This window comes from Corvus cornix, chromosome Z (assembly GCF_000738735.6).
Source record: "Corvus cornix cornix isolate S_Up_H32 chromosome Z, ASM73873v5, whole genome shotgun sequence".
Classification (NCBI taxonomy): domain Eukaryota; kingdom Metazoa; phylum Chordata; class Aves; order Passeriformes; family Corvidae; genus Corvus; species Corvus cornix.
Window position 1 is genome coordinate 13,546,447 of NC_046357.1, and position 20,792 is coordinate 13,567,238.

The 20,792-nt window shown below is 40.3% G+C and overlaps 1 protein-coding gene across 2 annotated transcripts in view; it reads left to right on the forward strand.

The window, feature by feature from the left end:
• Positions 1-15,956, forward strand: part of NPR3 (natriuretic peptide receptor 3) — a 45,732-nt gene extending 29,776 nt beyond the window's left edge. The window contains exons 5-8 of one of the 2 annotated variants that reach the window (XM_039566564.1): positions 579-673; positions 4,451-4,586; positions 6,066-6,150; positions 9,025-15,956. In XM_039566564.1, coding sequence (XP_039422498.1) covers positions 579-673; positions 4,451-4,586; positions 6,066-6,150; positions 9,025-9,136 — 428 coding nt within the window. In that variant the 3' untranslated portion in view covers positions 9,137-15,956. Of the gene's footprint in view, positions 1-578; positions 674-4,450; positions 4,587-6,062; positions 6,151-9,024 lie in introns of both variants that reach the window. The other variant, XM_039566563.1, reaches the window with a different exon arrangement.
• The last annotated feature ends 4,836 nt before the right edge of the window (positions 15,957-20,792 follow it).

Sequence of the window (20,792 nt, forward strand, 5' to 3'; positions counted from 1 at the left end):
CTCTATGAATATAAACCAAACTGTATCAGGTTATGTAATTAATCTTATGTAGATGAATGCAGAGCTTAATGCATATGTAGTGCACATGGTGCCCCTGGTTCATGCCATCTCCAGTATCCCATTAGATGGAAACATCATTGGTCTGCTTCTATGGGTGCAGCAGCCCCTTCAGCCTGTGCAGTGTAGGTCTCTGCCCCTGTGTCCTCTGCAGCACATGAGCTGGACTCTCTTTATTCAGGCATTGTCAAATATTTCAGGATTAGGCTTCTGTAAATAACTCGCATTAAATATATTTGTGTTTTATTCTTACATGCTAGTTTTTGGATTAGATTTTCCTCACGTATTCTCCAGTCTCACACATTTGATATTTAAAAAGGAGAAATGTTAAGAATTCAGGAATGCAGACACCAAGATGAAATTACAATTTCTTCTGGAATGCCAACAAAAATGCTGGGAGACTGATGAGATTTCCTGTCATATCAGTCTGTAAAAACCTGTCCACTGTTTTCATGTTTTGCTTGGAAAGGCTGAGTGTTTTAACTAATTAATTTTCTGATTCCTCACATGCCATTCTTTAGGCATTGCAGGGCAGGTGTCCATTGATGCCAACGGAGACAGATATGGGGATTTCTCTGTGATTGGAATGACAGACCCAGAGGCGGGCACACAGGAGGTAAGGAAACAAACACCATTGCAATTGGCCACTGCTGAATTAGTAATTCAGTGTAAAGTAAAATGGTATAATCTCTTTACTTGGTGGCTTAATCTTACCAATTTAAAGACCAAATCCTTTCTGTAAAATAGCTATTTTGAAGTAGTTACACTAAGTTTTTTTAAACTTTCTTCTTTTCTTTAACAGTACAACTTTCTTCACATGATGCTAGCCTTTAACTAAAGGGTGAATTCTCACAGGCTAGCTAAGCACTGCTAATTTTGAATACGAGAAATTATTGTTCAAATGAGCAAGGCCTTTTATTCATTGGTGGGAAGAAAGATTAATCTTACAGCAGTCTTACAGTGATGCACAAGTTATCCTGATGTATTAACACAGCAGGTACAGGTATTTAAATCTTACACTGTGGTCAACCACAAGCAGGAGTGCAGACTTTGCCTGGCCTTGTTTGTCAGGCAGCAATTCCTGAGTGCCTTGTTTTCAGTGTTTAAGAAACATTTTAACCAGATGGCTCCATATACACCAGATAGGTTATTCCACTGGATGCAGAAGGAGTGGAAGTGATGGACTGTGAAAAGGTCTGTGAGAAACAGCACCAGCTGCGCATAGAGGATAGCATGTCTGGACTGAGTGTACTGCTACATGCATCACCCTAAGTCCAGCTGCAGTGCAATGCTTTTGTTAGTTGCAAAATCAGCATCCACCTCATCTTTGCTGGTCTTCCTGATTTCAACAAGCTCAAACATAAAGCAGCACTATCTGAGCTGGACATTTCAACATGTGGATTTGAGTCCAGTGAAGTTATATAGTTCTTGTTGGTACTGCAGCAGAGACAAATTCCAGGGCCCCTTTTAAAAGTGTGAGGATGTCTAGTGTGTTTTAGTGTGTAAAATTGATTGAAAAACTACAGCAGTAAACTGCAGACACTCCCAGAGGCAGTAGGAGTACAAAATGGTTGGGATAACTTCGATGTGAACAACATGTGTTTCTTCTGTTTGTTCAGCCCAGTAGCTTTTTATGTCATTTATCAGTTTCATCTCCCTCTCTTACCCTTCCTTCTGTTGCTCTTTCACTTGCAACTTAAACTACCTTTTTTTTTAATGTTATATTTATTCTTTTAACTTATTGTGCAACTTCCCTCTGCTTTATTATGTACATAAATATACATGCAATTAATATACATGCATAAATATACATGCAATTAATACTTACTGCTTTTGTCTGCCCTCATGCATAATTTCTACCCTCATGCCTCACTCTAAAATCATTGTTTCTTTGATAACTTGTTTTATTAATCTAGACAATTTTTTCTGTGTCAGTATGAGACTGTTTCTCAGCTGAACTATGCCAGATGGATGAGTGTTTGGGCAGAGCTGTTTTCCCAGGTCTATTCACAGAGTTTAAAGCTAGAAGAAAACCTAGATTTCCTAGTTTGACCTCTGGACACAGACAGGTTTCTTACCTTGCATGGAGGAGCCCTGTAGTTTACACATGACTAAAGCTCACACTGTAACAAGCATTCATTTTTGGTTTGGAGACACTGAAAGAACAGGGACTGCCTTGCTGGTACCCTCATTGTTTGTTCCACAGATGAACCACTCCTGCTCTTCAAAAATCTGTATCCTGTTTCTGATCTGAATCTGCTTGGTTGCTTGCTGCTTACAGCTCTTTGTTCTTAAACTATTCTGCATACTTTCTTATTTAGTAAGTCTTGCTGGTAGAGGACTCACCCACTCCTGTTTGATAAATTAAACAATCTCTTAATAAATAATCTGCTGCCTGTGAACAATCACTGTTTCTTCCAGTTTACTGAATTTGCCTTAATTTTTGGACAAATGTTAAACCCATTTGTTCTTCAATGGATTTATATCCCAGTTGCAACTGCGAGATAAATAAGTTTCTTTATTTAGTGTAAAATCTACTTTTGTGTATCTAACCAGAGCAAACATTCTTTAAACTCATTAGCTTTGAAATGAAATTTCGGTGAAAGATTTGAACAGGCTACCCAAGCCTTGAATTCTAAACCTAGTGTATTAATATCTGGGTTTTATCCGTGGTAGGACAAATACGTTTACTGGTGTGCTTCTGGCCACTTCAGTGTCACAGTATATGGTCTTGCTGCTGTACAAAGATGTTTTTAGAACTGTTCTCAGATGAATGACCTATTACTGTTAGCACAATATAGTCCCACAACGTTGCAGTAGATTCAATGTAGGTTATCTTGAATAAAGCCTGAAACTGTTGAAGACAGGACTGAAATTCTGAACTGCCTTTATGAATTGGTATGAAAACATAGCACTGTACTACCAGAATAATGCATGTGTAAATATCAGCAGAAATATAAAAACTGCAGAATTACAAGATTTGAAGGTTTTAACTGAACATGATCAAGTACCTCCGAATTCTGCCAAAACAGAAAACTCCAGCCTGGAGTGTGTAGTTGAGAGTCTCAGCATTCAAAGTGCTTGAATTCCTGGAACCACAGAAGGGCTTAGGTTGGGAGAGGCTTTAAAGATCATCCAGTTCCAACTCCCCTGCCAAGGACAGGGACACCTTCCACTGGCGCAGATTGCTCTGAGCTCCATCCAGCCTGGCCTTGAACACTTCCAGGAATGTGGAAACTGCACCCACAGCTTCTCTCTGCAACCTGTGCCAGTGCCTCACTACCTGCAGAGCAAAGAATTTCTGCCTAACATCTAGTCTAAATCTCTCCTCTTTTAGTATAAATCTGTTTCCCTTGTCCTGTCACTGCCTGCCGGTGATGAAGTTGTTCTCCCTCTATTTTGTAAACCCTCTTGAAGTACTGAAAGGCTGCAGTGAGGTCTCCCCAGAACCTTCTCTTTCCAAGGTTGAACAACCCCACTCTCTCAGCCTTTCCTCACAGCAGAGGTGCTCCACCCTTCTCATCTTCTTGGTGGCCTCCTCTGTACTGGATCCAACAGGTTGATGTCCCTGCTATACTGGGACCCCAAAGCTGGATGCAGTGCTCCAGGTGGGTCTCAGCAGAGCGGAGCAGAGGGGCAGAATCCCCTCCCTCCCCTGCTGCCCACGGGGCTCTGGATGCAGCCCAGGACACGTTTGGCTCTCTGGGCTGTGAGTGCCATGGCCGGGGCATGTCCAGCCTCTCACCCACAGCACCCCCAAGTCCTTCTGGGCAGAGCTCTTCTCAGTCTGTTCACCCCCAGTCTGGACTCATGTCTAGCTACTAATACTTACACTTAGCTGGGTGACAGTCCGGAGCACTCAGCTCACTATGGAGCAGTTGAAAAAAAAGCCCAGGGAGAGGAGGAGGAATATTCAGAAGGTAAAAAGCTTGTGTAAACTGGATTTATATAGAAGAGAAGCCTGGGCTCAGAATCAGATAAGAGCCTGTGACTGTGTAAAGCAATGTTTCAGAAAGGAAGGGTTTCTATAACCACTGGCAATTTGGTAACATGTGATGGATAATTACAAAAAAAGAATTTTAGGTTACGTGCTAGGGAAAACAACTGACAGTCAGGCTAGCTGACTTCAGAATAATTGCTACAGAAATTGTCAAGTCTCTGTCTCTGAAGGCTTTTATGAACAGATTAGATAAACATCTGTCAGGAATGCTTTTGTTCTTCTGATTCTGCCCTAGGGCAGGGCATGCACTACATAACCTCCCACAAACCCCTTCAGCCCTCTTCTCTGAGATTCAACATCATGCCACTGGAGTCAAGTGAGTGATGCTGCTCTCCTGTTCGTTTTACTTAAGTTGATAGGAAAATCTTTTCATTTTTTTCTTGTTTTTCATAGGTGATCGGGGACTACTATGGAAAGCAGGGGCGATTTGAAATTCGATCAAATGTGAAATACCCATGGAACCACGGCAGGCTGCGACTAGATGAAAGCCGAGTTTCAGAGCACACAAACAATACACCGTGTAAATCATGTAAGTTAAGTGACTTAATGCTCCTGTCCCAGCTCCAAAGAGAAGAATCCTTGAGTTGATGAAACATAACAGGCCATATTAAATTGTTTAGCACAGTTGTCCAGCGGAGACATGGTGACTGTCTCTCTATCCTGACTGCTTGGGAGGTTAAGGTCTGGCAGCTGTGGGTAGTACATGGTCTGAATCACTTCCCTGAACTTAAACTTGACAGTAATCATGCACAGCCCGGAGCCCTGGAAGCTTTAGGACTTTCCAGGGGCCTTTTAGCCAGAAAGAGGGATGTATCTGAAACCCCTGCAGAGAATAATCACACTGATAATTAGCAGCTGTGCCAGTGGGAGCAGCGTTCTCCCAGTGCAGAATGATTTTCAGTGTTGTGAGAAGGTACTGTGAGGGGCCCAGTAGGCTGAGGAGAAGTGAAGTTGAATGGGGTGACATCCATGAATTCAGAAGGCTGGGACTACCCTCCAAAGGGCAGGTGTCTGTTCTTTCCAGCACACTGACTTCACATACCATGTTGTAGTGAGTGGGACATTGCAAGGAGATTGGGGTAGGAGGATGCTGCTGCCTCAGTGACAAAGGGTGGTCTTAACTTTTCACAGGAAACAAATTGCTAGTCCTGCAGTGAAAAGGTAACTCCAGCCTGATAATTCTTCAATCCTTGAAAAACTGGTGTGTACACAGACCATCAGTGGTCAGCATGGTGTAGCTGTGCACCTGCTTCCTTCTGTTCAGACAGAATCCCCTCAAAGGGTCAAGGATGAATGAAGAGAAGGGAGCAGTTTAATTTCCTTCTCTGTTCCTTTCCACAAGCCCAGGTGGAAATAGAAATGGGAGCAGACTGCGTGCACATGAAAATGCCATTGTTCTTCAGGAGCCCTGCACTTCCCAGAGACAGTCCCTGCTTGGGCTTCCCTTCAGCCACTGTGTCCCTGGTCTGCCTCTGTCGAGATTTGAAGCAAGTTGAAAGTCATGTGGCTTTAACTTGAAACAACATACCTTCAGGAAATAAGAAAAAAATTGAGGAACTGTTGGATAATTACAGTCATTTAAATAAACCTGGGTGATAGAGGGTTCTGATGCTAAACCAGGTAAAACAAGTTTGTTTCTGTTGCAGTGACTCAAGGCATATTCAGTGCTGATTCCCATTATGTGCGTCACTGTAACCCTAGTCTGTGTTATGATTCAGACCAAGCTGTCCAGGCCAGTTTCCTAATAACGTCCCCTTGTATCACACCTCCAGAATTCTGCCTTCATCTGACACTGATTTTGGGGCTTTTTCAACCCCAAGAAAAGCAAGGACAAAAAGTAAACATGCAGACACTGGAACAGGTTCCCATGGAGTCCTGAGCTCTGAAAGGCTTTAGTTATTATCTGATGTTGGTCACTAATTCCCTAGTTTTGTGTATTTTCCAGTACATGAATGCAGGTAGTTCTCAATATAAACCCTGACTGTTTATTTTTCCTCTTTTCAAGCAGGTGGTCTAGGAGAATCAGCAGTTACAGGAATAGTTGTGGGCGCCTTGCTTGGAGCAGGATTGCTAATGGCCTTTTACTTCTTCAGGTTAGTCCAATTCATTGAAAGTTCTGTAAACTTTTTATTTGTCATCCAAACTTCTCAGCTCCTGGCAGAACGTCCTTGATGGGAGACAGAGAGGCACATAATAATGTGTGGTAACATTTTCACCAGAGACAGTGAACACACTTTGATTGACCTTTTGTGTTTATCCAACTAATTTTATTGACTTGGGTCTTCATCCTATAACTGCTTACATCTCTAAGTGATGTTACTCATGAAAGTAATTCCAGTGAGTTCCAGACATTCACAGTTGCTTTAGTAAAATGCCCTGGCCTTGAAAGCCACCTTTGTTTGGTGGTCCTTGCCAGCACAGTTGTGCAGGCTGTGATCTGCAAGAGATTTATATCATTTGCCTGGTATTGAATGGAATTGTACTGGAGAACAGAAAGAGATTTCTGTTTTGGTGTAAGAGAGCATTTGGATTCCAAAGCTGTGCATTTAACTTAATAAGCTGAGGTCAGTACAGGGTGATCATTTTTTTATTCTTGTTTAAGTAAAATAGTTCTTGCACTGCTAGTCAGCAAATGTAAATTTGCTTGATAATTGATCCTACACTTACAGAATAAATTAGTTATACATGTTCAGCACCTTATGTATACAGTCATTTATCCTCCTGCTACGGAAGAGTCAGATAGGAGAACAGAATTAACCTCTGCATAAAGGAATCAAATAATTCTATCCAATAAAAAACAACTGTTTATAAAAAAGGTTAACAAAATAAAACAAGCAAAGCCTGCTTCACCTCACCAGGACACTTTCAGGTTTAAAGAACCAGGCTTATTCATCAGGTGCTTACAACTGAAATTCTGCAGGGTGATTTTATTCTTGCATGTGTTCAGTGCTTATATAGTATGTTGTTTGGGTTTGAGATAGCATTAAGTTGGCTTGGACTGAATAAAGAGTATATTTAAAAAAAAAAAAAGAAAATAAAAATTGGTCTTTATTTTTTATGTCATCAGAGGTTCTTGCATCTTACACAGATTCTCAACCAGAGATGACAGTTGTTAGGTGTGGGTTTTAGCATTGCTGATACCGGGAGGGAATTTGTATGTAAGGACAAGAAATAAAACAACAAATATCCTCGGCTGGTATAAAGCTATGTAAAGTATCTTTGTAACAGCGGAACTTAAACTCCTAGTCATCTGACACAAAGATTTGGATTGGAAATCCCTGTGAGCAAAGGTGGGTGTCGGTAAAAGTAGATGTAATACACCTGAGCTCAACACCCAGTCTTTTCATTTATGGTCGGAGGGAAGAAATGAGCACTTTTCTTCTGTGCAGTTCATGTCATCTTCATGTAAAAGCTAAACCAGGTCTCTTAGAAGTGGCTGTTTCTCAGTTTACTGAAGGAAGCTGCAGGTGCTGTCAGATGGATGCATCTATGCGTTGGAGATGTCTCAAGACGTGCATGAATTTCGCTCTGGAGATCTGATTGCAGTTGCTCAAAGCAGGAGCAGGGACAACCTCCTTATTCCACCATTAGAATAAATATCTGAAACCTAACAAATAAGGATGTGTGAGTCAGATTTTCAGAAAATGTAGGTTCAGCAGTTGTGTGCCTGGAAGTAATTTGTACTTGGAGCTTCTGTACCTTTTAAACTGTAAATGTACCTTCTGATTATGTCTCATTTGGAGCTGTAATTGTCATAAATGAGTATGCAAGTACAGTTTTGAGTGTGTCTGCAACCAGGTAAAAGATCTGGGTAGTAGTTCTGATACGTAGCTTTGACAGGATTTTAACTTAAACCCCTGTATATCTAAAATCTGGACCTGTCTTTGTGCAAGAGCTGCTGCTGTGCATGCTCTGAACCCATGGAAGGGTCTGACTTGAAAATGCATAAAGAAAGTATGCATTTTCAAGTTGTTTTAGAGCTTATTGATACAGATACAAGTATCTAGGGAGTATTTTCAGAACTTTTAGGTCTCCACTTTCTATCCAGGCATGTTGCCTGAATCAAAACCTTGGTGTTGTGAAAATCTTTCTTCCACTGCTGCATACCTAGCTCTGATTCCTGCTACACGTGCTGGTGGAGCAGAGCTTTCCTTGGCATACAAGGTTTTTGCCATGCATCTCCACCAGCAGTACAAGCACATGGGGCTAGACTAATGCCCTTGTGAAAAATTTGTCGTGAAACTGAGTAGAAGCATAAATGTATAAAACGTAAATGTGAATCATCTGATGCTTTTTTGGGGGGAGATTTGGGTACTAAAGGGGAAGCTGAAAGGGATTGTTTGACATACAAAGTAGCATTGCAGAATTCTTCAAAAGACCCTACAGGAAGACACACAGGAAGAGCTGTGTCTGATGCATGAGCATTTGTGTTTATTTCTTATCTGTCCTCTACATCCCGCTTCTTAATTCATCGTGTTACCTCCTCTGACATTACAAACATAGTAGCTTTCTTAGAGGGAAATGGGAAGATTAGCTAGTTAATACATAGTTTCAGTGAGAAACGCAGCTGAATAGTCAGATCTGTTGTTTGAACTTTCCAGAAAGCTCCCCCCAACCCAGCATAGTGAAAAGAAATTTGGCTTTGATCAATATAAAGCAGTGATGTGACACAGTTCACATGACACTTCACAAAAACTCCTAATCACTTAGATCAGAAGTTTTCAAAGAAGCAAATGTCCGTGCCTTAGTGCTTTGAGACTGCCATGTAGAAATTAACAGGCATTCTTGAGCCTGGGTAAAATGTTCTGAGGCAAGCTACTTTAATCTCTGACCAGGGTTTCACATTCTGCCACGTTTCATTTTTCAAATGGCACCCAGCTGTCCCCTACAGGCATTCTTCATAAGGGAAGTCTGTTAGCCTATAGCTGCAGAAGGATTTCTCATTCTGTTCCTCTCCTTTCATGCAGAAAGAAGTACAGAATAACTATTGAGAGACGAACTCGACAGGAGGACTGCAACATGGGGAAACATCGGCAGTTACGTGAAGACTCCATTAGATCTCATTTTTCTGCTGCATAAGGAAGATGATGAAAAAGAATCCCATTCTTCTTAGGGAAAAGAAAGAATCATAGAAAAGGACACAACCAAAGACATCAGTGTAAAAAGAAGAGGCTCTTGAGGAAATCACTCTTTTAAGCAGTAATTTTGTCTTAATTTCTTTCAAAAGCTCAGGAATGATTTACTAATCACATTATGCCGCATGGCCTTTCATCTCATGACAAAAGAAAATTATGCAGTTTGATGTTATAGGATGTACTTAATATGTAAAGACAGTATTTCCTAAGGCATGTATAAAGGCTAGCAGATCTCGGTTCAGTTGATGGGGAATGCCTCGTTCTGTTCCTTTTTTTTGTTTGTTTAGCTTCTATCACCTCCTTCCATATTTGCATCTCACCCACGGGTATCAAATATGGTTTCAGAGGCACAGGTTGCTGTCAAAAGGGGAAAAAGGGATTCATTTGGGGTATGATCCTGCATCACTGAATCACTGCCATAACAGGGGATATGACATTTGGTGTACGGGCCTTAGTTCTGGGAGGGAACTGGCACTTGGTTGTAATTAACTCCACTGAGAAAGTCAGGCAGGTGGAAACGCACAGACCATTCTTTCCTTGTTGGTGTGGTATCACAGTCCAAAAGCACTGTTTCTCCCTCTTAGGTGGTGGGATTTAGGAAAAGCTCCAGTGAAGGATGAGGAGTTTCACAGGTGAGAAATAGTGACAGAGAAGACAATCAGGTCTCTGCAGAGGACTGGTTAATTCCTCAGTCTTATGTGTGTTTTGTCACATTCTTTCCTGTCCACTGCCACGACTTTTCAGAGGGGCAGATGTAGTCCATGTCAAGGATGCTCCTGTTCCCAGTGAAGTCAATGGCAAAATCCCATTAACTTCAGTGAGCACAGGACTGCATCCGTAGCTGTAAATATGAAAGTGTTTGTATAGCTGATGCAATTCAAAAGGGGATTTTTTTTGTGTGTGTAAAAATGACATTCCATGCTACCATTTTATTTTTTAGTATATTTTTAATCTTGTATTTTTCTATTAAAGTATCTATTTTTGCTTTGGTAGGATTAAAAATTAAGGAAGAGGATGTTTTGATGACATATTTTTTATGATAGGAGTAATATGCAGGGAAAGTCAACAGCTGTAAATACATTTTAAAATCAGTATTTAGGGGAGGAGAAATGACTTTGTGGATCGTAACAGACTTTTTGCCCCATTTTTTTCTCCAGGCATGTGCAACATTCAAATAGTTACTTAAACAACACAAATGCAGTTATTGAATTGTCTATGTGAGGATCACCCTGATGCTGTAAATAATGCATTTTTCACATGTTAAAGTGTCCTTCAGAAGTCGGTAAGATTTAACTATCCATGTTAAACACCCAAGGAACTACCTTCAGGAATTGTGTGTTGAAACAGTGTTCTGGGGCTTACTTTAATCCTGATGCCCTCAGTATCCCTGTAACTTTTGCCATTTATTTCACCAGGAAAAAAACTGAATCTGTGATGAATTAGCTAGTGACAGATTATTTTATACTAGACAAAGCAGAGCTTTGCACTTTCTAGTCAACAAATGGAAATGAACAGTACTTACTTTAAATGTGGTGAAGAAGACCCATGAAGGTATTGTTGGTGGGGAAGCAGAGCTATGACTGTGGTTCTAAGAGTGCATGAAATACTTTGGTTTATTCTATTCTGATTTCATAAGCAGAGCTTTCTGGTCTTAGCTGTTCAAGTTGGACTTGAAAGTTAATCTCAAAACTGGCTCTGAAGCCTGATGTCTACAAAACTTCAAAGCCCTGAAAAGCCAGAGTATCAATTTTGAGGCACCACTTTGGAGTACCTGGGAGTGAACAGCCAAAACTCACATGTTTGCTTTCTGATGCCTTTTATTTGTTGTGGGACAGGTTTTTTTCCTTATATTTCACTTCTTTCTTAGCATATGGAGGGGTTCATCACCTGCCCTTGTGAAATACTGTCCTATGTCCCAGACAGAGGACAAAGCTTCCTGACTGTCAGGGCAGCTCCAGTACAGGAAGTAGATTTCCATCATCCCATTTCCCAGTCTGGGCCTGTGTGACATCTACAAAAGTGCTTTAGCCAAACCAGCACTGATCACTGGACAGTTTTCTGAAGTACTCTCCTTATTTCATGGGCACCAGAGAAGAATGGTATTCCCTTTATTTCATGGGCACCAGAAGTAGGCTAGAGCAGCAGTCCTTCTGCTATGGACTTGGGGAGGAAAAAAGACCTCCTGATTAGTTTTTGGATTTTTTTTTTCTTCCCAGGCGGTTGAGTTTGTCTAGCCCCTGGGCATGCTTAAGGTTTGGGGGATTTTTTAGATACTTCCAAAGTGGTTTTGATCTGCTTCTGGTTTTGCAAATAGGCCTTTCAGTATTTTGACTTTCTTTTACCCACTTGATTACTCTGTCACAGAAAAAAAGGCAGGGAAAACTTTTAAATGTGTAGACGAAAGAGGGTATGATTTGAAGCATAAGCTTTTTTTGAAATTATTTTTGTTGTGACTTGCTTTGCAGTATGAACTAGTGCTCAAACAGTGACTAGTTTGGCATCAAGGTAGTTGTGTAGATGTGCATTTTTCCTGTGCCATGCACAGTTGAGTCACACCAGAAGACAGGAGATCTGGCTGGGACAGTAAATTCTTCTGACAGTTTATTTATTGTGTCATTTTATGATAACTATAAAAAAAAAGTATAGTGAAAAGTCACTTCTAATTAAAAAGTAGTAATTCTGATCCTTGGTTTTATGTAGGGTTTTGAATCATGACCTCAATAAGTGTTTTTATGAGGTCTCTGCTGGTGGGATGCTCACAGAGGCTTAGCCAAAACTGTACATCCCAGCACCTTCCAAGAAACGTGAACCTTCTTTGCACCGTAGAGCATTTTAGATCAATGGGCTTTAATGTTTGCAAATTGATGCACACAAACATACGCGGTTTTCCCATGGAAGTGTGGAGATCATTTAAGACATTTCACATAAGTAGATTCCTTCATAGCATAAATAAACTTGCTCTTCTTAGCTGCCTTTCACATCCCTAATGCTAATAGTTCCCAGGTCTTCCATGGACCATAGATCAGAAGCTGCCTAGAGTTTAGATTATTCGGCAGAGAGATTCTTTACTGGCTAATGCACTTTTCCTTTCTGGTTCATCTGCATTAGCTCAATGCCACAATGTTTAGGCTCTGAACTCTGTAAGGGAATGTCTAATCAAAATAATAATAATTGATGCTCTTTGAAAGAGGTTTCAAAACCTACATTTTTGGCTTCAACAAATTGCCGGTATTACAAACATTCATCTGTATTACAGAGAAGCACAAGGAGACCCTTGACTCAGCTCAACACTTCAGAACACTCTTAAAATATGCTCAACTTCAGCTTCTAAGTGTTTTGCTCACTTGGGACCAAAGGGTATGATCCTGGCCGTGGCTGAACCAAAGGGAAATTTGCCATGTGCTTGAATATAAGAAAGGCTGGCCCTGTAGGCCACATTTATTGCTACATCTTACAGTTGGGCCTGTTACATTGAAATTGAACTAGTGGCTTCATACTCTGTTTGTCAAAGTTTGACAAATTCTGCTAATTTAGTATTTATTAAAATTACTAAATAATGGTCAGCTTAATATCTGATTCACCTCAAAATCCTTTTCCTGAGGGTTCTATGACAGTTTTCCTGCCTTTTTACCCTCATAACTTCAACATCTAGGTTTCCACTGCAAGTGACAAAGATGAAGCAGAGCTTTCAACAGTATCTGTGATTTAGTTCCCTGAAACCCATCAGAGCCAGATGTCTAGGTGCTTTGTCCTGGGCCACTGGTAGTTCTGGAAGTTTTGTGTGTCCTGAGTTGTCTGAGACGACCACTATCATCAGTTAATACCAGTTCCTGCTCTAGTGTGCTTCATTGAAGACCACACCCAGCTCAGCTCTGAAAACATTCCGTCTTTGGTAAACCTTGTGATTGGGAGTGGTCTGCACCTTGGAAGATTGTGGCCAGAATTTACTTCATTAAAGAATTGCATTAATTTCTGAAAATAAATCATGTTGATCTATTTTCAATTTGTTCTTAAGCAATGCACCATTGAATTATTGGAAGTATTTGGTTGGGTTTTTTAATGGAGAGTTATTAAAGGTGTAGCCAGTGCTTTGAAAACATTTGTGCTGGACAAAATAAAAGTGTTCTCCCAGACAACATGTTTTACTGGGAGGTTGATCTCTGATTCATTTTTTGGCTTAGAAATGCAATCACACTCTCATTAAGCTGACAAAAAAACCTTCTTACTGATTCAGTGGAAGTAAACTTGGGCCCTCATTGGTGTGTCCTCAGGCTTGAAGCAGTTCAGAGTTTCTCGGCTTTGCACTAGAACAGGCTGCATCAGCCTTAGCTGACCTTGGCTCCAGCGATGTTTTCACCTCATGAATGCCATAATGCTCCTGGAGATCCAAGAATAGACATCAAAGACAGGAAGCTAATAGTCCTGGTCATAAATTTCTTTGGCAATTCAGTCCACCTTTTCCGGACCTGAAGACAGTTCCACATCCTTCACTGCCCTCCTCTGTGCTTCAGAGTGGAGCCATGTAGCCATTCTGGTTCTTTCAGTAAAGCAGTAAAGGTTGTTTTTCCTATTTTCTCCCAGAGTAGAGTGAACAGTCTTTAATTCCCCATTTTTTTTCATGGTCTTTTGTCTAGGTTCAGAAGTACTTTGAAAAGAGGACAGCCATTTTCCATCATTTAGTCAGAAATGCTCCTTCTTCACTGAGGGTGTTGGCTTTTATGTAATTTCAGACATGGTTCATTGCTGCCACACTGCTCAGCTGTCAACACACCTCATGTTGGCCCATGGCCACGCCAGCCACTATTAGAGTTCTAGACCTAGAATTGCCTGTTGGGGATTTTTTATCCCTATTGTTGCTATAAAATGATGTCAAATCTAGCAACCACCTTCCCCACAGCAGGGCACAGGCGAACAGATACACAAGTTTCTAATGGTACGTTACCTTTTCTGCTGGTTAGCAACATACCTAGTAACTCACCTCACAGCAGTGAGCCATAAAGGGACAAATTTCAAAGAGTGTGTTTTGAAGGAGTCAGTTTTAGCTCTTTTTAGAAACAAAGAAATACAGGAGTTACTTCTTGAAATGTATTTTTAAGGACATGCTGGGAAGAGTTTTGCTTTCAGATATGTTGTGTGTGTGTCACCTCTCCTCCCCCCCTTTCCTTCTTGCTGTTGAAAGCACAAAAAGATTTGTGTGTGTGTGAAACCTTTCAAGTGGAAGAATGGAAGAGTTTGCACTGTGCATACCCCTGCTTAGAGGCAGAATCAGATGGCTTGAGGGCTGAATTGTTTTCCATTCTCAGATACCTTTTAACATCTGAGCTCTGAGACTGATGAAAAATGATTGCTGAAATTAAAACAAATAGCTGTTTGTGAGAGACCTCAGACCTGGCTGTCTACAGGGTCAGCAAGCTGTGCAGCAGACATTGATGGTATCTGTTCTCTTCTTAAGAATAACAATAGAAAGCCTGAGCACTGTAGTTTGCCCCAGTGAAGCCTCAAGTCTGTCATAAATGCAGCTCTCCCTTTATCTCAGGCATAGAGGAAGAAAGGAAGAAGGCTAATGTTAGACTTTCTATGAAGTTACTGCTGGTTTTGATCAAGAAGATAAGGCTGCCACAGTTTTGAGGCTTTCTTGGGCTAGTGTTTAATTGTGTCCAGTGTATCACTATATAGACTTCTATTATTCCATTACTTCTTCCAGAATTTACCTTTTAGAAGGTCCTAACTGACATACAACAAACTTGCAGTGTAGAAAACTAGCAAAAAGGAGAGGCTTACAGTTCCCCAAAATCTCTCACTAACCACTAAGTTAATATTCTTCATCAAAAGCAAATTATTCTGAATAACCTGACACTTAGTTTGTATCTTAAGCTATATTCAGAAATCTTAGGTGGATTCATTAGATGAAAAATCTTTGAAAGGTTAAAACCCACTCTGTGTGAACTGTTCCTTGGTGTTTCTGTCATGTGAATGTTTCTAGAGGACACTTGAGCAAGCAAAAGAAATGTACCAAATGGGTATTTAAAAAAAAAAAAATCTTGTTTTAGGGGTTTCTTTTGTAATCTCAACTGGTATGCACAGGGAGCATGCAATTCTGTCCCCCAGCCCCCAAGTGTAAACAGAAGTTTGGCTGATGTTGTGCATTAGCAGCAGGCACAAGGGGCACAGCTATGCTGCTTTCTACTTGGGGATGATCTGGACTTCTCTTTCTCTCAGAAAGGAGAGTCTTTACTGTGCAGGTCCGAAAGTTCTGAGAAAACTTGGAGAGGCAGGATGAAGGCAGTGGGTAGAATTTGCCATGTTTCTTGTGCATAAGGTGTAACAATCAAAAACTAACAGGACTTGGGAGAGACACTGTGGACAGGAACTTTGTCCCCTTTTTCATGGTGATACTGTTCCCTATTAATGGAAAAAAAACTGGACAACAGAGAAACCTAGTGCCAGTCTAGCAGAAAACAAATTGAAAGCTGCACAGTATATTGTACTGATGTAAGTAGAACTATTTGCATATAATGTAATTTTATTTATTGTTGTTTTTGTGTAGAGGAGAGTGCGTATTCATGACTGTGGATATAACCTTTGTTTATTTGTGTAATGTATTTTATTTCTTCTATGACTTGGTCACTTAAAATATCTACATTCACTGGTGTCCTTTGACTTTTTATTCTGTGCATTTTCTTTCACACTTTTTAAAAATGCAAGAATATCACATAATCTAAATTGTAACAAAATGTTTCCATTAAAGACATAGGAATATATTATCCCTGTTTCTGTGGTTTCTTTTGTCATCTATTTACTACATCCTTGGTCTGTTTCACATAGGAGGGTACTGTCAGATGGTACAGAGTTAATAACAGGAGGGTTATTCTTGATCTAAGACACTGTATAAACCATTGACTTTAATGATAATTAGCAACTGATTGAATCAGGAATCAGTCTAACCTTTCTTTGGGAAGAAAGTTCCTCAGTTGCATTTTAAGATCTGGGAAAGGTTTTAATCAGTGAACTCCAGATGAACTTTGAATACTTTTGTATTTATTCCCAGTTGTCTAGAAATACAAATAATCATGAACCAAATTATTTAAATACATTGGAACCTTAACTAGTAAGCATTATTTTTTATAGCCTGCAGAGGGGCAAAACTTACATATTTCACAAAGCTACAAGTTCATTTCTTTGCAGCAATCTTATCAAATTTGGGGAATTTGATTCTGTTTCTTTCCTGTGTTATTAAATACAGTCTTCACATTATCCTGTTTTGTCTAGCCTTCTGCTTTCTGTATGCATGTGTCTCTTGGAGCAATGTTGCCAGATTTAAGATCTGTGCTTGAGAGTATTCCAGGCCTTTATAAGCTGAAATAACTGGAAATGAGTGTGAGGAAGAAGTGTCTGATCACACTTGTATCGAAACTACAAATACTGAGAATTCACTGGAGAGTTGATGGAGAGACAGAAACATCCTCTGGGTTAACTATGGATCTCTCTACAGCCCAAGAAAGAAAAAAAGCAGAGTAAAAACACGGATTTGGAGAGGCCCATTCAGTTAGAGGAGGGTTAAACTAATACCTAGTAGCAGTGCCTTTCACTGGTAAATCTCTAAATATTTCACTATATTTAATAAGCTCAACACTGAAAAAAAAACCAAAACAAAAAACCAGATTGTACAGCTGATTAAAGTCCAAAGATATTAATCTCCTGGAATTGTAGATCAGACTCAAGTTTATTTTAAATCTACCTCCTCGTAGATACACTGATATGCATATTGTACAAATAAAAATTACTATTTCTCCTGCTTTTCCTTGATGCTTATGCTTTTGTCTTCATCCCATTACAGACAGGAATTCTTCGGAAGTACCTATCAATTTTCCAGTATTTCTGTATAAAACATCGTAGAAAAAAAAATGTGCAAATAGTCTTTTGTGTTCTAGATAACTGCAGTAACCATTTAAGATGTTCTGTGAACAAAAGTGAACATTTTACATGACACATCTCCAGTCTCTTCAAGCAATTTAAGATTCAGGTCAGGGTAAGCTAAAGATTAGTGTACTAATATTTGCTAATTTTCTAAATTTTCTAGAGCTGAGAGTAGTAATGGTTAATGCTTTACCCCTTCGTAGGGATACCTTTTCGGGGTAGACAGCAGGAAGACAGACTTTTGACATCTTGCCTTCATTGACAGCAATGGAAAAAAAATCTCGTTAGCTTTTCTAAAATGAAGTTTTCACTCAGGTTTGGGAATATTTTCACTCAGGCGTGAGAGATCAGTGACTGAATTTATGTTCAGTGTATGACCCTCAGTCAATCTATCATTACCTTCATAGTGACAGGACTGTCTTCCACTGTCACTAGGTTGATTTTTTTTTAATAGCTTATCCTTCAAAATAAATGTTTGAGACAGGTGTGATGAATTTTGTACAGGTATACATACATCAAAGTTTATGAAACTGTTCATCCAAACATGTCAGGGATCCCTTTGTCAGAGAGCATCAGCCAGTCTGACAGGTAAAAATACCATTTGGCAAAATTACTTAAAGCAGTTGATCTTCAGTGGTAGAAACTTCTGGATATCATTTTAGATACCCTGAAACATAGCTGGACACATTTTTGTGGCTTCCTTAGGAAACTATTTCTTGAGGAACATTCATCACATTTCTGAAAAATTGTGGTGGCATTTGAGCCAAATCTTGGTCTTGAACCTCAGCCAATGTTTTATTGAGTTGAAAGAGCACTGCCAATAAGAAGTAATTGTACAACTGACAGAACCTCTTTTCTTTCCTCTTAGGAATACCATAATTTACAGTCTGTAAAGCCTATATGAGCCAGGAAGGGTCTCCCTGTATACATATGCTACTCTTGGTAAGTCTTCCTGTGTCATTTTAGGGTTGGTTTGATGGTCTTTAGTCCTCTGCCTCAGAAAAAAATAATCATATTCCCCTTGCTATAAGTAAGTACTCTGCCCAGTTAGTTGTTCTGGCAGTGTGACAGTTTATTATCAGTGTCTGTTACTTCTTGATGCTGCCATTTAATTCAGACGACAAATCCCTGCTTTCAAGTTTTTGATACCTGTGTATATAGTTCAAAAATAAGCTGATGGCAAAAATTGTAACTGTGGATTTATAATTGTCCAGGACAGGGGACATAGGAAGCTCATGTCTGTGTAAGCTCTGTTTTTTTCCCACCTGCATTTCTGTAGTATGAAAACAGACAATGTCCCCAGCTGCTCACGACATGAACACTTCCAAAGACAAACAACCACTACTGTGCTGCCTGTAAGCCAACAACCTTCCCCTTTTGGGGTCTAGCAGGCTAAAAGCACACTTAAACCATATAAAGCATGTAGGAGAAGTGGTGCTTGTGCCTCTTCGTCTTGTCTTGCCTAGAGCAGTAGTGATGTGATTGGAGGAAAACCAGCATCCTGCATTTGGATGAGGTGTAGAACTGCAGTCTTCCTGCCTCCTAAGAGAAAAAACATTAATGCTATTTGTAGAACAGTGTGTACTCAATTTACTGTTGCATAAAAAATGAGAATGCCTCAGGTGAAGGCATTTAAAAATAATTTTCCCATAATGTACATACCTAGACTACCAGACTACAGCAGACATTTCTCACTTTTTATTTCTCTTGCTGCAGCAAAACAATTTTTTATCATTATTTAACCTTCAAAAGGGAGGAGTGAGAAGACAGACTACACTGTAGCACATGGGCCATTTTGACAGCAACATGGATTTAAATCCCTCTTCAACCCTTAGAGAAGAAAAATTTGCTACAGCCCTAGTAACTAGTATTTGTTAAAATGACAGTTTTAGGAGCAGTCCCTCTGAGTGCGACTTAACGTGTCCTGGCCAAGTTAGATGCCTGAATCAAGGACTGGAATAATGTCTCTGATATCTGAAGAGGGAGGACCCTGCTGTCATAATGAAGAATTTCAGATAGTGAGAAAGTCCTCGCAGCACTGTCTGTCACTGACCTTGCACACATGTATATGTCCCTGCTAAACAGGATCGCCAGTAACCATTAAGCTGGAGCTTTGCTTGGGCAGCGTTAAGGTGTGGAGTACCCCGAGACTCCCCTGCAGTACTTGGCTCCATGTGCAGGATGGAAGAATTCACAGCCCCTGACTAAATCCTTCTGTGCAAGATTTCTTCAGAACAAATGAAGGGATCCCACTTGCTCCCATTTGATTACTGCATGGGATATATCAATTGAAATAACAGCTTAAGAAATACCTTTCTTTCTTAAGAAAAAATACGTAAAGAAGTATCTCTTGTGCTCAGACATCAAAGGAACCAGTGCAATAAAAACAGATTGATAAATCCCTCAAGTAAGGGGGTACAAAAAGCACAGCAACAGCCTGATGAGTACAGGAAATTAAACTGGAGGACTTAGGCTACTGGGTAATGACTAGAAAAAGGCATATTGTAGATTGAGATGAGGGCTTTAGTCTCTGTTCTCAGGATAGATTTACCAGAGCGGAGGATTGGCCAGTATCCAACCTCCTACCCTCCTGGGATAGAGAGAAATGGGGCTTTCTGCTGGGTCCTGGGCAGTTTCAGGGAAGAAATAACGGAGCCTGTCAGGAAGGCACCAAAAGGTTTAAAGAATGCAGAGTAGTCTCTGCCTTTTTGCATGCCTTCTTAAACAGAAATAAACCTCAGAACCACCTGGGATTCACCCAGCACCAGTTATAAATATGAATAACGGAGTAAAGACATCAAACAAAGGAAAATGCAGGCTATGCATCAGGAAAAATTGTGTAAGACTGTGATCTATTAGCCCTCATGCACTCCTCCCAAAGGGGGTGGAGGTGGAATTTCTATTGCTCAAAGTATTAAAACCCCAGGCCCTGGGGAGGACCAATTCCACACTGACTGGAGGGAGGATGAGGTGATTTAATGGGTGGTCATTTCCACCTTCAAATCTCTTTTATGTACATGCCAGGGTGCCTTTAGTGACAAGCTGCAGTTCAATGCCAGAGCTGAAAGCAGCCTGGACACAGCTCGAGAGAGTGATTCAGAAGAAGTAGACAGGAAAGGAGGTATAGAAAGAGGGGTGGGGGTGTTAATTTAACTGAGACAAGCCAAAGTGCATAAAAAATTTTCCAGTTCAGTTTGGGATGGGAACTGAGGCTGAAATGAAGGAAGAGTGGTTAAGTGATCCCATCATTACTTAAATATTTATAGACACATGTCACATGGCAGTGGCAAGTATGTTAAAGTCTCATTAGCTTGCTTTCCTTCGTCAAGGCCTGAAAAATTATTACCAATATTAAGGGTTTCTGCCTTGGACACAGGTACTGCTGCTCTGTAACCCCTCACCTGGGTCTGACGAGGGGAAATTCTTTCTCTGCCTGAGCTGCAGCTGAAACAAAAGTTTCCATCAACACCAGCACCAAACACTTAATTTCCTCCTCCCTACAGCTCCCCCTTCTCTGCCAAGGAAATAAAAATGAAAGAGAAGTAACCTTTCCTAATCATGAATGTCTGCATAAGAGATTATGTTTTATTTCGCCTCTTTACATTGTCAGTTGTTTCTATAGCCACTCCTTTCATTACTTGTTTTCACTTTGCCATTTTTTCCCTCTGTTTCCTCCATCACCC